Raw genomic sequence first — 18,534 nt, 5'->3', positions numbered from 1 at the left:
CTGCACTGTTGAAGCTAGAAACACAAGCATTTCACTGCACTTCCGATAACATCTGCAAATCTGTGTACGCAACCAATAAACGTCACCTGTGTGTTAGTATGTATCCATGGTGATGGCGGAGTGTGTAAACAACAAGTCTTCAACTCCAGGACTCATACGTTGACATGGGCTGCATCCAAAATAGCACCCTGTTCCATATATAGTGCACTATTTTTGACCAGTGCCTATAGAGCTCTCGTCAAAAGTAGTGCACGATATAGGAATAGGGTGCTATTTGGGACGCTAATATGGCATTTAGCTGAGTGTCCAGTCCCCATGCCCCTGGCCACTGATATAGGGTAAGCTATGTTTCATCAACCTCATGGATAAGGTTAAGGTCTGGGTTAAGGTAATCTGATCATTCACACTCAATCTTCACACACACACAGTCATTCATACACACACACACACACACACACACACCTGTAGTATAGTCCTGGAAGCACAGTCCAGCAGAGTCTAGCCAAACCTACCAGAGTTAATGGTAAACAAGCAGAGTAAGAAGAGGTGATTGGACAGTAATCACTGATGGACTCAGAGTGGATTTCCCCCTCTGTCTGACATGGTGGCTGAAACTCCTTGACCCTCCTGGAACCAGCACACACTCTCACAGATATCACACAGAGGCCTGCTCTATAAGTGTCTGGTCCATCTGCTCCAGCCTAGCTCAGCCAATAAAAGGCTTGAGATTAGTCCAGATCTGATTGGCTGGAGCACTTTAACGGTCAGGCTGGTCCTCTTGCCTACCAAAGCCCCTTTGGGTCTAATCTTGTCTGGCTCAGACTTAGACTAGACTGGGGCTAAACCCCATTCCCTCTAGTCCCAACACTCACTATCAATTAGCATATTTATGTACGGATCCTGACCGCTCCTGACCCCCGGTCTGAGTGTGACCTGTCTGTGTGTGTGTGTCTGTGTGTGTGTGTGTGTGTGTGTGTGTGTGTGTGTGTGTGTGTGTGTGTGTGTGTGTGTGTGTAAGTACCTGACCCCTAGCCTCCTGACCTCTGAGCCCTAGTTAGTGTGACCTGTCTCTGTGGGAGTTAGGTGACCTGTCTGTCTGATGTTAAAGGAGACAGATGATGTCAGAAGGGAGAATAAACTCAGTGGTGTCCAGAAACGAGGGAAAGACTACAGGGTAGAGCATGGTGATATAGACGAAATATCCATACTTCGATCAATTGCTTCAACTGATGTGATTAATGATAAATAGAATGATACATTAATGTGCACCACACAATTATCCTTTAAACTACCACAACTAGTTTGATGTTTGTAGCCAACAATTGTCCATTAAACAATCACACATAATATCAGACGTATTCATTTGAAAAGTCACATTTTTCTAGTATAAGGTACGTAATTAAACGATGTCAGCAAAATGCCGGCAATAACTGATCACAATGGTCATCGATCATTTTCGGTTTATAGTCCCGGCTCTATTACAGGGTTAAAAAAAAAGTCACTAGGGGGTTACGTTGGCCTGGTCAGTCCTCCTCATGTGACCAGAAAATTCATACTGGCCTGGCAGACTGGTCTGGCAGAGAGAGGTAAAAGGAGGAGGCCAGGAAGAGCGAGCTCTGTTCACTAGCCATAAACAGGAGAAAAAGATGTGAAACGTTTCATTCCGCTCTGTGTCAACGGGATTGGGACATTCGTTTTTACGGGGTCACACTCGTGACATGTCCCCACCTGTACATGACATGACACAGTAGGCTGTTTGGGCTAACAAAACACACAACCGCCAAACAAAACACACACTCACATCTGCCTACGGGTGGGCCCGTCAAATCTTTGGCTGAGTCTCCATCGTTAGTCAGTGTGACATGAACAATGAGTCGAGAGAGAGTGAGAAAGTGCGAGAGAGAGACAGAGAGAGAGAGAGAGAGAGAGAGATTGAGTGAGCAAGTGTGAGATAAAGAGAGAGAGAGAGAGATCCAAAAGCCATCTCCCTCAGTGTTTGGCGAGTGAGCAGAAGCAAGGGAACATAAACAGAGGCCACACCCTGGAGGCCTGGAGGAGTGTGGTGATCAAATAAACACTCCAGCAGAGCAGGATACCCCGCTGAGGCTGAAGCAGCAGGCTGGGGAGAGGCTCTGGCACTGAGGCAGCAGGTTGGGGAGAGGTTCTGGCACTGAGGGAGTATTTGTGTGAGTGTGTGCGGGGGTAGGACGCCTTCGAGATCTGAAACTGGATGAGATGATGAGAGAGGGGGTGAACATGTTCTCGTCTATTATTCTGATACAGTAGGGTCATAGATATACAACACACACGTATCTTCAAATCAGTCTGAAACACACACACACACACATACGCACATACCAATTAGAGAGGGACCGATGTCACCATAGCAAGCACGTCTCCACTCCATCACCATGTCATAGCAGTGACTTCCTGGGATATTTAAAACACCTCGCGAGACGCTGCTCTCCCACGTGACTTTCTCCACAGCAACACACGCCAAATCTCCACACAGCACGCCAACGGGACAAGTTGAGCTTAGATCCGAGGCAACTGACATCATCATCACCAACATCATCATGCCTTCTATTGTTGTTCCATAGTTGATGCAATCTATTGCTGTCGAGACATGTTGAGCACCTGACCTTGCTTCAGAAGGCTCCAGACATGAGGTAAGCAGGAAGTTATGTTCATAACGACAAATGAATCCACCCGCTAGAATATTGTACTGAGACCTTTCTTACTTTCTTATGTCTTCACTTGCTCATCTCACTGTATATCTTAAACCCATAGGCAAGTTCTCTACATTTGAGGCTACTAAGCCAATGAAACTGCTCCACGAGATTCTTGACATGTTTATCAAGCTCAGACTCCATGTCCTCTGCTACTCTGTCATAGCCTCTCTTTATCAAGCTCAGACTCCATGTCCTCTGCTACTCTGTCATAGCCTCTCTTTATCAAGCTCAGACTCCATGTCATCTGCTACTCTGTCATAGCCTCTCTTTATCAAGCTCAGACTCCATGTCCTCTGCTACTCTGTCATAGCCTCTCTTTATCAAGCTCAGACTCCATGTCCTCTGCTACTCTGTCATAGCCTCTCTTTATCAAGCTCAGACTCCATGTCCTCTGCTACTCTGTCATAGCCTCTCTTTATCAAGCTCAGACTCCATGTCCTCTGCTACTCTGTCATAGCCTCTCTTTATCAAGCTCAGACTCCATGTCCTCTGCTACTCTGTCATAGCCTCTCTTTATCAAGCTCAGACTCCATGTCCTCTGCTACTCTGTCATAGCCTCTCTTTATCAAGCTCAGACTCCATGTCCTCTGCTACTCTGTCATAGCCTCTCTTTATCAAGCTCAGACTCCATGTCCTCTGCTACTCTGTCATAGCCTCTCTTTATCAAGCTGAGACTCCATGTCCTCTGCTACTCTGTCATAGCCTCTCTTTATCAAGCTCAGACTCCATGTCCTCTGCTACTCTGTCATAGCCTCTCTTTATCAAGCTCAGACTCCATGTCCTCTGCTACTCTGTCATAGCCTCTCTTTATCAAGCTCAGACTCCATGTCCTCTGCTACTCTGTCATAGCCTCCTTCAGACAGGTACATGTTCATGTCTTTATTGTCAATGTACCTCTTCAGTGTCCTTCAGTCTGTTTTTTCCTCCCTTGCTGCTGCTTCCCTTCTCACTTCCTTGGCTGCTCTTTCAAGAAGCTCAAGGGTGGCTAGACTCCTACTTGTTTTACTAGACTATCTTGAGTTCATATGCATGACACATTGCAAAAATACTCTGCATAGTATGCCATTGGTTCAACTTACCCCAAGGCAAACATTTTGACTATATTAGCCCACACAGCTACAAGGATGTCCTTTCATGCTAGGTTGAGGACCTCATATTGAAGCTTATAGAGACCCTAAATTATGTATCAAAGTAATACTTTGTTTTAGATTCAAGGATCATGAAACCTATAACAATACATTCATTTGAGTTGGTGAAAATCTGTTTTTAGGACCTAACTTGCTAATCACTTTTTCCACGTGATTTCTTCCATCAGACTCCATGAAATGATGAACTCTTCCTAAATATTTGGTCACATGATACATTTTGTGTATGGTTTCCTAGAAACAAGCGGTGGCTCAACTAACCCTTTGGCTCAACTTGACCCACTCTCACGTACTTGCATATATCATGCACACATATTTCCATGAAGGAGTCCAACAAACCACTGGTATCCGAACAACAATCATATAAAACAAAACTGGCGAGCATAATGCCTGTGCACACAGTACATTGTCTTATAAAACAAATTGCATGGTACACAAATTCCTGCAGCACCAAAAACATTCAGAACCGCTCGCCAGTAGACTTTGCGGGATAGCACTGGAGGTTTACAGAGAAAAATCTGTCCGTTTAGGAAATTTCAAATGACATTGCAATTACCAGTCACCCCAATCGGAGAGGACAAGGCTGGGGGGGCTGGACCGGTGCTGGCCTAGCTTGGCCCAGTAAAAATCCCCTCTGGCAGCCGAACTAGCCCCTCAGGCAGATTTGCCAACCATCCATCCATCTACTGCTGCCCTCAGAGAAAGCCAAGCAGGCAGAAAGTGGCACAGTAGACAGACTTCCGCTCATAAACTACTGCAGCCCAGAGGCTCAGAGGCCCAGAGGGTCAGAGGGTACCAGAGGTCACATCACTTTCAGAAATCTGCATTTTCAAACTGCAGACCATAAAAAAACCTGCCTTATAAACCATTTTGCCTGCGTTTTATATTGAAGTTCAACCATGGTGTTTTGCTTCAATAGAATGATAAGGGGCGTGATACTATAGTTTTACTTAACACAAAATACATTAGTGCAACCAACACATTTGCCGGAAAATAGATCAGATGACAACAGAAGTGCAATGCTATTTGGCTAGCAGCCACACATAGCTAAGTAAATTAGCTTACGGTGAAAAAGCAAGGTATTTTTTGCAAAAAAACGATGCATGGCCTTCATATTTCTCATGTTTAGGGCCTCTCGAGTTGTCTAAGGCGCTTGAGACGTCACTACAGACCCGGGATTAATCCCAGGCTGTGTCACAGCCGGCCGTGACCGGGAGACCCATTAGGCAGCGCACAATTGGCCCAGCATCGTCCAGGCTTTGGCCGGCCGGGATGGCCTTGTCCCATCGCGCTCTTCTGACTCTTTTGTGGCATGCCAGATGCCTGCAAGCTGACTCTAAACGCCAGTTGTACAGTGTTTCCTCTGACACATTGTTGTGGCTGACTTCGGGGTTAAGTGAGCAGTATGTCAAGAAAAGGTGCTGCTTGGCAGGGTCATTTTGGAGGACGCTCTCAACCTTCGCCTCTCCCGAGTCTGTATGGGAGTTACAGCGATGGGACAAGACTGTAACTACCAATTGGATATCACGAAATTGGGGAGCAAAAGGGGGTAGCCAGCTACATTTCCTAATGTTTTTCTTGAAGTTAATCTTGCATTTTAACTTGCTACCGAAGAAAAACCACACAGGAGGAAAGTACCGGAGAAAAGGAGCCTTCACAGATCAGTCAGAGTGCTTTCTGGTGATCCAATGACAAGGGCAAAGATATTTAATCCAAGTGGAGAAGTGCAACTGAAGCACATAATTAGTCCTTTTACATTCATGATTTGGAGTGAACCTTGACTGAAGCAGAATTTACAAAAATAAGTTTTTAGATCTGCGTTTATAAAATGCAGCAATATTTTTTTTCTGCATTTTATCTTTCCTTTTCTGCGTGAAAAAAGCAGAATCCTCCATTAACTCCCTCTGCTATACCCTCCCTAGTCTCTCCACAATACATCTAACTGCCAACATTACCTACCCACCACCCATTCCACTCTCTACCCTCCCTAGTCTACCTCTCCACAACCCAGCTACTGCCAAAACCACTGAGGGGAAAAGAAGATAGCTGTGCCATCTGGACCAATCAAAAACTAGCCAGAGCAAGAGTCAGGAACTAGAGCTGGAGCCAGCAACAGTGGCCCAAGAGGATTGGAAGAAAAACATTTGAATGAATTCCTCAACAAATATATATATATTTTTACAAATAACTATCAAAACAAATAAAACTGTTTGGTTTTCAACTGTTTATGCTGGTGGAAAATATAGACAAGTTCAACTGTATGTCAGCAAAGAGATTCGTTTACAGGCCTCATCCAAGTACTATGAAGTAGCTTTCTCTGTTCTATTTCCTTTCTTGTGGTTTAGGGCCGTGACGTTTTGTCCAAATTAGTTTACAAACGGAAAGAGATCCTCTATCTCTAACCTGGTTAAAACCCTGTACCTGTCCCACTATCACTCCATTCCCTAAAAGGCCTTCCCATCCCATCCCACTTTTCCCCCTCTCCTTACCCTGGAAGGCAGTGGCGTGGCCGGAGATGAGGTACTTCAGCTCGAAGCTGTAGGAGCGGACATTCTGGAGGGTCTCTCGTCTCACCGCCTCCTGGTAGCTCTCCTCCATCTTGCGGGTGCAACAGGACGGGCCCTGGTGCTTACACACCAACAGGTCCACATCTGATGGGACAGAGGGGGAGAGAGGACAGGGTTAGGTCTATATTTGATTGATTTTATTTCTGTGTCATACACTGCATAGCCCTTATGGGCTTATAAGACGCTATTTCGTGTGCACAAAATACAAAAAACAAAATGACATTTAACGAATCATAACAAAGTACAGCTATCGATTACCTTGTCACATTAGAATACAAAAACAATACAGGTATCCTTCTCCCCCAGGCTTTAAAAAAAGAAATTGAGCAATATCGAAAGCCTGTCTGAAAAGAAATTCTAGCCTTTGTTCATCATGCAGCCAGAACACTTCAGGGTGAGCATTTTTACTGCAGTCGGCTAAATCAGGGTTACACTGTGTTTCTTGGTAGTCTTAAACCAATATACTTTGAAAAAAATACATACACCTCACACACATGGTTATGGGCTTAAAAAAAGAAGACACCTGTACCATGTCAGATATAGAGTTAAAATGTATTACCAGATCTTCTGCAGGTTGAATTTCTGTTTTTTATTCATTATGAAATTATCCAAAATATAAATAATATTCCGCCCATGAGGCCACCATAGGGCCATTTGTTCTTTTGACTGCAGGAAAGTTTTTACAAAACAGAACATGTCTCACATCACCATATAGAGCAGTGTTTCCCAACTCTGATCTTACACCTATTCTACTTGTCAACCAATCATCAAGCCCTTGACAAGTTGAATCAGATGTTTTTGTCCGGGGCCACAACAACAACGGTGTGCAGTCGGGGGGGTACTGGAGGACTGGACTCTATGGTGAAGTGAGCGCTCGGCTCCCCTCATCACTGTGCTCTCTCTCTGTCACGGCCTCCCGCCAACTCGGGCACATTCATTATTTTATTATGGGTGCTGTGAGGCAGATCCTACTTGGTTTCTGAAGGAGAGGCTGTGCAGTCTTGCTCTACCTGTGTCCATTCAAATAGAACAGGTTAAGCCTAATTCAGAGGCACATTTTTGGGCTTTGTTGCTACAGCAATTATTGACTGGGTATGGTGTATCATATGGCAACTTCATCCATTGGACCACCAAGACCTGAAGAAAAAGTACACTTTAAGTACTTCAACCTGCCTTGTCTTCTGCTGATCTCATACCCTTACAACTAACTACCACAAGGTCCCTATTTACAGACAGTAATATACTGTATAGATAGAGTGCATTCAGAAAGTATTCAGACCCCTTGACCTTTTTCCACATTTTGTTATGTTGCAGCCTTATTCTAAAATGGATTAAATTGTTTTTTTTCTCCACATGAATCTACACCCCATCATGACAAAGCAAAAACAGTTTTTTAGAAATGTTTAAAAAAGTAATGAAAAAACAAAAAAAGGAAATATGACATTTACATAAGTATTCAGACCCTTTACTCCGGACTTTGTTGAAGCACCTTTAGCAGCGATTACAGCCTCGAGTCTTCTTGGGTATGACGCTACAAGCTTGGCACACCTGTATTTTGGGAGTTTCTCTCATTTTTCTCTGCAGATCCTCTCAAGCTCTGTCAGGTTGGATGGAGAGCATCGCCACACAGCTATTTTCAGGTCTCTCCAGAGATGTCTGATTGGATTCAAGTCCGGGCTCTGGCTGGGCCACTCAAGGACATTCAGAGACTTGTCCCGAAGCCACTCCTACATTGTTTTGGCTGTATGCTTAGTGTTGTTGTCCTATTGGAAGGTGACTTTAACTATACATTCATGTACATAATACCTAAATGGCCCGACCAACCAGTGCTCCCGCACATTGGCTTACCGGGCTATCTGCATTGTGTCCCACCACCTGCCAACCCCTCTTTTTACGCTTCTGCTACTCTCTGTTCATCATATATGCATAGTCACTTTAACAATACCTACATGTACAAACTACCTCAATAAGCCTGACTAACAGGTGTCTGTATATAGCCTTGCTACTCTTTTCTCAAATGTCTTTTTACTGTTGTTTTATTTATTTACTTACCTACACACACACACACACACACACACACACACACACACAGACACACACATACCTTTTTTCCGCACCATTGGTTAGAGCCTATAAGTAAGCATTTCACTGTAAGGTTTACACCTGTTGTATTCGGCGCACGTGATAAATAAACTTTGATTTGATTTGAACCTTTGCCCCAGTCTGATGTCCTGAGCGCTCTATAGCAGGTTTTAATCAAGGATCTCTCTGTACTTTGCTCTGTTCATCTTTCCCTCAAACCTGACTAGTCTCGCAGTCTCTGCCACTGAAAAACATCCCCACAGCATGGTGCTGCCACCACCATGCTTCACCGTAAGGACAGTGCCAGGTTTCCTCCAGATCTGACGCAGGCCAAAGAGTTCAATCTTGGTTTCATCAGAACAGAGAATCTTGTTTCTCATGGTCTGAGAGTCCTTTAGGTGCCTTTTGGCAACCTCCAAGCGTGCTGTCATGTGCCTTTTACTGAGGAGTGGCTTCCTCATAGCCACTCTACCATAAAGGCCCGATTGGTGGAGTTCTGCAGAGATAGTTGTCCTTCTGGAAGGTTCTCCCATCTTGTCAGAGTGACCATCACGTTCTTGGTCACCTCCTTGACCAAGGCCCTTCTCCCTCGAAAGCTCAGTTTGGCTGGACAGACAGCTCTGAGAAACGTCTTGATGGTTCCATCTTCTTCCATTTAAGAATGATGGAGGCCATTGTATTCTTGGGGATCTTCAGATCTGTGCCTCGAGACAATCCTGTCTCGGAACTCTACGGAAAATTCCTTTGACCTCTTGGCTTGGTTTTTGCTCTGACATGCACTGTCAACTGTGGGACCTTGTATAGACAGGTGAGCCTTTCCAAATCATGTCCAATCAATTGCATTTACAACAGGTGGACTCCAATCAAGTTGTAGAAACATCTCAAGGATGATCAATAGAAACAGGATGCACCTGAGCTCAATTTAGAGTCTCGTAGAAAAGGGTCTGAATACTTATGCAAATGAGGTATTTCTGTTTTTTATTTTTAATACATTTGCAAAAAGTTCTAAAAACCTGTTTTCGCTTTGTCATTATGGCGTATTGATGACGGGAGGAAATGATTTCATCAATTTTAGAAGGCTGTAACGTAACAAAATTTGGAGAAAGGAAAGTGGTCTGAATACTTTCCGAATGCACTGTACAACCTGAGCCTAGAAAAAGAGGAGAGAGAACGAGAGAAAGTATATAAGATTATGTAGAATTTCATGCTTAGCTTACCACTAAAAACACAAGCTCTGCTTGGAGTATAAATAGTACTGGTGAATGTGTTAGATCATATAGCCTATGCAAGCACACGCAAACACACACACACACACACACAATGTCACGTTGGAACTTTTACGTCACTCTATAAACTGGACTCACACTAGACATAATATCTTGGCCCATAATAAACCACATAAAGAGTAATCTAACACGATCTAATATGAACCTGAGTGAGGCTCAATCAGGCACCATGACATCAACGCAGTTCCCACATCAGTCAGCCACCCTGTCATGACATGCTGCCTGACACCCTCCTCTACCACTCTCATACTGTCAGTTCCATATATAAACACGGCCATGACATCACCGAGGCTGGCCACAGTTAGCAGAACGTGTAATATTGAAACTCTCCCCCTCTGCCGTTCCCCTCTTCGCTGCCCCCCACCCCCTCGTCCCCCTTGCTGTCCCCCACCACCCTCATCCCCTCCAGCCAAGTGCTCATAAGGCTGTGCCCTGATACGATAACTCATTTTGGGGGTTGGTTGGAGAGGTGAGGGGAGTGGGGGGCAGGTGGTGTGGGCCTATACGTCAGGCCTAGAGCTTCCCTAGTCCAAATCCACCCCTGAAACACAATAGGGTTGCACTTGTCTCATTCCCTCTCTCGTTCATTTGTTTGACATGTCCCTAGCGCCACATGGCTGTCACTTATTTACCCAGAGGGAGAGAGAGTCCACTGAGCCCCCATTTTTTCCAATCACCTAGGAATGGAGTCACGACTGGGCTGACCTCCACACGTCTCTCCCTCTATCTGTCTGACTGTCTCCCTCCTTTTTCTTCTGTCCCAGAACACCCTTCCTTATTATGTCTGGTTCTTTTCCCCCACCTGTTCTCTGTCTCAGACTGCCCCTCTGCCTTCATCCGTTTTCTCCGTCTGTCTCCAGGCCCTTGTTCTGGGCTCCAAGCCCTGTTTATATGTGTTGCTGACCCTCTATCCTAGACCTCTCGCACTCTGTTCCTGACCCAATCTCTCCTTCTGTCTCTTTCCCAGAACCCTTCACCATGCTCTTCTCTCTATGCCCCTGACCCTTTCGCTCCTGGCCGGCTCACCACTCTGTTTATCTCCAATATGAAACTAATATCCAGGCCACAGACTCACAGTGGAATCCAGCTTGGCCTCCCAGTCCTTCATGTCTAGCGACGGGGGAGAAAGAGATACCCATAAAGACTTTGGCAGCCACAGCCACCAACAGCCGCTATCAGGACAGGTCAACGGTGTCCAGAATATTCCAGAACATTGATTATAACCAAGGTCTTATCTATGTTGTCCATACGGTGGGTAGATTGCTGTTATGGACTTTATTGAACGCTGATGAGAAGAACCAGTATTTTGTGGGGTGTAGTAACGAACAGATTGTTGCAAGTCCTTTAATATTGGACAGGTCTTGCAATTTGCAAAGAGGCCAACGTCAAAGGAAGCTGAACAATAGCAGGTGATTCACAGCCTATTGAAGTGACCTTTGCTAATCCTCCATTTGTGTAAACGTAATATCTGAGACATACTGTAGTACGAACAAAAGCTTGAAAACACTGCAATCTCTAGGATGTTGAATCTAAGATATAGTCAGTTACTATGATACATTTCCACTCAACAAAACATTTTCCTTTCAACAAAAGCATGGTACATTTTTTTTTTTACAGGTAACAGCCATCGTAGCTCATGGTCTCGATGTGGCTTACGTCCCTTATAGTGCAAAACTCCTGGCCTTTATACAACAATGCTTTAGTCTCTTGCAGGGTATCCCTACAGTCCCTTAGCACTAATGTAATTTGATACAGACCCAAAAGAGTTGGTGGGGCAAGGCCCAACTCCACAAGTCCTGGTGGTAAATTAGCGATTAGTGTGTGCGCCACTCCGCTCGTTCTGCCTGGCCAGACATTCACACACAGCTCAGAGTGCCGAGTCAGAATGTCAACCTAGCCCTTTAATTCCCTAATTGGCCTCAGGTGACAAATACCTCCAGACTAATTGGGCGTATTAAGCCACTGCTCATTCACAAAGTCTCAACTTGTTGGCCATAATTACTTCCGCCACGTCTCAGTGCCCTTGGGTACCCTGTGGGTAAAAATGGGAGAAAGTCTTGATGATAGAAAAGCGCCCTTGGTTTTGCAGCCAGACTTCCTTAAAAGACATCACAGGCACAATTTGCTTGCATCACACATCTAGTCAATAAGGCGTGGACATTTCGTTTTGAGTGGAAATGTTGTTTTGATTTGGATAGGTTACTGGCGGGGAGGCCGGCGAATTCCTGGCGCTGCCGTTTGGATATGTTTTCCAGAGAGCAGGAATAACTTTGTGGGAAAGCAGGTCATTAATGCAGGAGTTGAGTCCTCTACATATTGCTGCCTCTCTCTCTCTCTCTCTCTACTAGACTCTTCCACCTCAGGAAGCGCTGTCCTTTTGAAGTCGTCCCATCCAGTGAACCTACAGGATATTTACACTGTATTGATTTGCTGTGCTTGGGCGGGACTGTGTTTAAAGGAAACAAAAAAAGGGGCTTTGCCGCATACCTGCATTTTTGGACGGCCCTGAATCGCGCCTGGAATGTCAGGCTTTTTCAGGCATTCGAGCTGGCAGTGCCCACAGTGACTGGCGCAGGGGTCCAGAGCCAGGGCCAGGGCCAGTGGGCCGGGCAGGCTTGGATGTGGTTCAGACGGGTTGGGGCCAAGGGGCACCTGGGGCTTGGTAGACTGTTGGGTTGTTGGATGTGGGGGCGCTAGAGGTCTAGTGGATTGTTGGATTTGGGGGCAAGAGGTTGAGGGCAGGGTTATGGGGCACTGGGTGCAGTTGGATGTGGGTTAGAGGATTGAGGAGGAGGGGCAGAGGGGCTCAAGTAGAGGGGCCACTTGAGGCTTAGTGGACTGGTGGAATTGTGGATGTGGGGGTAGAGGGTTTGAGGACAGAGTCGGAGGGAACTAGGGAATGTTGGATGTGGGTCAAAGGAGTTGAGGGTTGAGGGGTAATAGGGGATAGGGGACTGGGTTGTTGGATGTGGAGGCTGAGAGGTTTGCGAAGAGGGTGCTTTAAAACAGTTAGAGGGTTTAGCTTCAGCCACAGGCCTTGCCTATCTACAGCACTCTGACTGTCTGCCCAAACAGCTGTTTGACTGACCCATGGCCTCATGAAAAAGTACTACTGAATTACTACTCATCACTACTACACAAGATCTACACAAAACCTACTGGTTTTACTACTTGATTGCTACTGAGATGTGTAGTTAACCAGTAGTGATTTATGTCATTTTTTGAAAGTAGTAATGAGTGATAAATTGGGACGTTTCACTACTGGTGAACAAATCACTACATAAGTCTCCCTTAATGACTAGTGTGTAACTACTGAGCTTTTGGCTATCTACTACTTAAAACCTACACATACGTACACAATTCCTACATGTTCACTATTGAATTACTATATAATGCCAACATGTTACTGCTGTATGCCTACTCAATTACTACTGTGTCTGTGTAGTGTTATGTCACTACTGATCACTACTGAATTGCTCCTGATCATTTTCATTTCCTACATAATTACTATTTCCACAGAATTACTATTGAAACTCACATATTTACTACTGTTTGCCTCTTCAAAATCTTCTTGTTTCACTACTAGACTATTGCACATGTTAATTCCTAAAGTTTCTAACTGTAGTTATATCATCAAACAATAAATAATACGTTTATACAAACTGTGAGGGAAAAATCTCGTTAAACTTCTTTAAGCTTGTGAAAATCGAGTGTAGAAGTGTAGTGTAGAACAACCTCTTTAATGTTGTTCTAAGTGGCTGTTGCTGTGGGGGTGTTGTCACGTGAAAGGTCTAGGCCAGCTGTCACAAGCTACAATCTTATCCATATGTAGCTTCCCATTTTCGAAGAAACAAGAACAAGATGTTCTTTAGAAAATGAGAACTGAGAATTGGGTTTGATCTCATACTATTATCTGAATACAATGTCAGTTTCACGTGTGCTCCCTCTCCGGCCTCCAGGTCACCAGGCTGCTCATTATGGCGCACACCCGTCACCATAGTTACACGCACCTACGCGTCACCTGGACTCCATCACTTCCCTGATTACCTTCCCTATATATGTCACTCCTTTGGTTCCTTCCCCAAGCGTTATTGTTTCTGTTTCTGAGTCAGGTCTGTGCGTTGTTCGTGTTTATTGTTTTGTATTTATTTGCGTTTATTTATTAAAACACTCACTCCCTGAACTTGCTTCCCAACTCTCAGCGCACTCGTTTCAGAATGACGCCTAACCAAGGGAAGCATCGGGGAGTGTTTTTTGTTTTTTGTTTCAGTGGGAATGACGTCGGGTCCGGGAGCCACTACAGGTGGATCGTCAGGCTCCCCTGCTACAGCTGGCTCGTCAGGCTCTCATGCCTTCACCGGATCACCAGGCTCCCCTGCTACAGCTGGCTCGTCAGGCTCTCATGCCTCAGCCGGATCACCAGGCTCCCCTGCCTCAGCCAGTCTGTCAAGTTCCCGCACATCAGCAGGGGTGACCGGTTCTGCCCCTGACCACCGAGATCGTCTCTTTGGTTGGCATCCTGCGGATGGAGCCGAACATGCCCCTGGGATGGGGAACTGTCACGTATACTCTCTCCGGCACTCTAGTTCGCGAGGCTCCCGCGTTTCAGCCGGACTGACAGGTAACCTGCGTCTCTGCAGAGGTTACCGGTCCGCTCCTAATCCCCGGGATCGTCATTTTGGTCGGCGTCCTGCGGCCGGAGCCACGCGTCGGGGAGGGGGTACTGTCACGTGTGCTCCCTCTCCGGCCTCTAGGTCACCAGGCTGCTCATTATGGCGCACACCTGTCACCATCGTTACGCGCACCTGCGCGTCATCAAACTCGCCTGGACTCCATCACATCCCTGATTACCTTCCCTATATATGTCACTCCCTTTGGTTCCTTCCCCAGGCGTCATTGTTTCTGTGTCATGGCCGTGCGTTGTTCGTGTCTCTTGTTTTGTATTTAGTTGTGTTTATTTATTGAAACACTCACTCCCTGAACTTGTTTCCCGACTCTCAGCGCACTCGTTACAGTCAGCAAAGGCCACCTCGTCATAACCCTAATCTTCTTTTGACACACACACATAGCAACCGTTACAAACTGCTTGAGAGATGTGAGGCTATGGTAAGCTATAATCACATGTTACATCGTTCCATTAGAATACTTAACGCCATTCGTTGGGCTCTTAACACTCCATCTGATTTATTAACCTCTCCATTATTGCAAATGTTATTAAATAAAGATTATTGTTTTTTATTATTTTTTATTATTATTAAAATAATTACATAATAAATGACATATTTGTACTTTTTTGTTAATCCCTTTGAGGACTTGTCTTCATTCAGCTTTGACTTGACTATCTTCAGTTCCTCTTTTGTTTCAGCCACATTTCTCCACCTTTTAATCTTTTAGAAAATAAAGACAAGCACAAGAGACAACCAATTATAAGCCATTGTCAATCATCTGCTAACAGAAATCGCGTAAGACAACACAGAAAAAACCTCCAGTCTTATGTCGAGGGCCTCCTTGGCAACAGGTGAAAAGAGGTAAGTAGAATGGGTAAGTATACTAATATGAACATACTGTACATTTGCATACAAACACACAAGACCGCTAGCATGACAAGAACAGAGGTTACATAGTTACATTTCAATGGGGCTAGCTCCTAAACACAAGACCATTTTGGCTAGCAACCTTTTTGATGTGGTAAAAAAGTTATATATTTTTTTAATTATTTTTTATTTAACCTTCACTTAACCAGGTAGGCTAGTTGAAAAGAAGTTCTCATTTACAACTGCGACCTGGCCAAGATAAAGCAAAGCAGTGTGACATAAAACAACACAGAGTTACACATGGAATAAACAAACATACAGTCAATAACACAATAGAAAAAGTCTATATACAGTGTGTGCAAATGAGGTAAGATAAGGGATGTAAGGCAATAAATGGGCGATAGTGGTGAAATAATTACAATTTAGCAATTAAACACTGGAGTGATAGATGTGCAGAAGATGAATGTGCAAGTAGAGATACTGCGGATGAGGGATGAGGTAGTTGTATGGGCTATTTACAGATGGGCTATGTACAGGTGCAGTAATCTGTGAGCAGCTCTGACAGCTGGTGCTTAAAGTTAGTGAGGGAGATATGAGTCTCCAGCTTCAGTGATTTTTGCAATTCATTCCAGTCATTGTAGCAGAGAACTGGAAGGAAAGGCGGCCAAAGGGGGAATTGGCTTTTGGGGTGACCAGTGAAATATACCTGCTGGAGCGCGTGCTATGGGTGGGTGCTGCTATGGTGACCAGTGAGCTGAGATAAAGCGGGGCTTTACCTAGCAAAGACTTATTGATAATCTGGAGCCAGTAGGTTTGGCGGCGAATATGAAGCGAGGGCCAGCCAACGAGAGCATACAGGTCACAGCGGTGTGTCGTATATGGGGCTTTGGTGACAAAACGGATAGCACTGTGATAGACTGCATCCAATTTGCTGAGTAGAGTGTTGGAGCCTATTTTGTAAATGACATCGCCGAAGTCAAGGATTGGCAGGATAGTCGGTTTTACAAGGGTATGTTTGGCAGCATGAGTGAAGGATGCTTTGTTGCGAAATAGGAAGCCGATTCTAGATTTAATTTTGGATTGGAGATGCTTAATGTGAGTCTGGAAGGAGAGTTTACAGTCTAACCAGACACCTAGGTATTTGTAGTTGTCCACATATTCTAAGTCAGAACCGTCCAGAGTAGTGATGCTGGACAGGCGGGCAGGTGCGGGCAGCAATCGGTTGAAGAGCATGCATTTAGTTTTACTTGCATTTAAGAGCAGTTGGAGGTCATGGAAGGAGAGTTGTATGGCATTGAAGCTTGTCTGGAGGTTAGTTAACACAGTGTCCAAAGAAGAGCGTCAAGAGCGACATCTTTGATGTATACAGAGAAAAGAGTCGGCCCGAGAATAGAACCCTGTGGCACCCCCATAGAGACTGCCAGAGGTCCGGACAACAGGCCCTCCAATTTGACACACTGAACTCTGTCTGAGAAGTAGTTGGTGAACCAGGCGAGGCAGTCACTTGAGAAACCAAGGCTGTTGAGTCTGCCGATAAGAATGTGGTGATTGACAGAGTCGAAAGCCTTAGCCAGGTCGATGAATACAGCTGCACAGTATTGTCTCTTATCAATGGCTGTTATGATATCGTTTAGGACCTTGAGCGTGGCTGAGGTGCACCCATGACCAGCTCGGAAACCAGATTGCATAGCGGAGAAGGTACGGTGGGATTCGAAATGGTCGGGATCTGTTTGATAACTTGGCTTTCGAAGATCTTAGAAAGGCAGGGTAGGATAGATATAGGTCTGTAGCAGTTTGGGTCTAGAGTGTCTCCCCCTTTGAAGAGGGGGATGACCGCGACAGCTTTCCAATCTTTGGGGATCTCAGATGATACAAAAGAGAGGTTGAATAGGCTAGTAATAGGGGTTGCAACAATTCCGGTTGATAATTTTAGAAAGAGAGGGTCCAGATTGTCTAGCCCGGCTGATTTGTAGGGGTCCAGATTTTGCAGTTCTTTCAGAACATCTGCTATCTGGATTTGGATGAAGGAGAAATGGGGAAGCTTGGGCAAGTTGCTGTGGGGGGTGCAGGGCTGTTGACCGGGGTAGGGGTAGCCAGGTGGAAAGCATGGCCAGCCGTAGAATAATGCTTATTGAAATTCTCAATTATTGTGGATTTATCGGTGTTGACAGTGTTTCCTAGCCCCATTGTGCAGTAGGAAGCTGGGAGGGGGTGCTCATATTCTCCATGGACTTTACAGTGTCCCAGAACCTTTTGGAGTTTGAGCTACAGGATGCAAATGTATGTTTGAAAAGTTAGCCTTTGTTTTCCTAACTGCCTGTGTATATTGGTTCCTAACTTCCCTGAAAAGTTGCATATCGCGGGGGCTATTCGATGCTAATGCAGTACGCCACAGGATGTTTTTGTGCTGGTCAAGGGCAGTCAGGTCTGGAGTGAACCAAGGGCTATATCTGTTCCTGGTTCTACATTTTTTGAATGGGGCATGCTTATTTAAGATGGTGAGGAAAGCACTTTTAAAGAATAACCAGGCATCCTCTACTGACAAAATGAGGTCAATATCCTTCCAGGATACCTGGGTCAGGTCGATTAGAAAGGCCTGCTTGCTGAAGTGTTTTAGGGAGCGTTTGACAGTGATGAGGGATGGACGTTTGACCGCAGACCCATTACGGACGCAGGCAATGAGGCAGTGATCGCTGAGATCCTGGTTGAAGACAGCAGAGGTGTATTTGGAGGACAGGTTGGTTAGGATGTTATCTATGAGGGTGCCCGTGTTTACGGATTTGGGGTTGTACCTGGTAGGTACATTGATAATTTGCGTGAGATTGAGGTCATCAAGCTTAGATTGTAGGATGGCCTGGGTGTTAAGCATGTCCCAGTTTAGGTCACCTAACAGCACGAGCTCTGAAGATAGATGGGGAGCAATCAATTCACATATGGTGTCCAGGGCTTAGCTGGGGTCAGAAGGTGGTCTGTAGCACGCGGCAACGGTGAGAGACTTGTTTCTGGAAAGGTGGATTTTTAAAAGTAGAAGCTCAAATTGTTTGGACACAGACCTGGATAGTATAAGACAGAACTCTGCAGGCTATCTCTGCAGTAGATTGCAACTCTGCCCCCTTTGGCAGTTCTATCATGTCGGAAAATGTTATAGTTAGTGATGGAAATTTCAGGGTTTTTGGTGGCCTTCCTAA

At 45.2% G+C, this 18,534-nt stretch overlaps 1 protein-coding gene across 1 annotated transcript in view; it reads right to left on the bottom strand.

Annotated features, from left to right (window-relative positions):
* The window catches only part of LOC112259590 (glypican-5-like), a 222,053-nt gene that overhangs the window by 185,709 nt on the left and 17,810 nt on the right, over positions 1-18,534 (bottom strand). The window contains exon 2 of the mRNA XM_042328696.1: positions 6,367-6,528. Coding sequence (XP_042184630.1) covers positions 6,367-6,528 — 162 coding nt within the window. The remainder of the gene's footprint in view (positions 1-6,366; positions 6,529-18,534) is intronic.

Source organism: Oncorhynchus tshawytscha, linkage group LG10, assembly GCF_018296145.1.
Source record: "Oncorhynchus tshawytscha isolate Ot180627B linkage group LG10, Otsh_v2.0, whole genome shotgun sequence".
Taxonomy (NCBI): domain Eukaryota; kingdom Metazoa; phylum Chordata; class Actinopteri; order Salmoniformes; family Salmonidae; genus Oncorhynchus; species Oncorhynchus tshawytscha.
The sequence above is the reverse complement of the archived record's forward strand: the minus strand, read 5'-3'. Positions and strand labels throughout refer to the sequence as shown.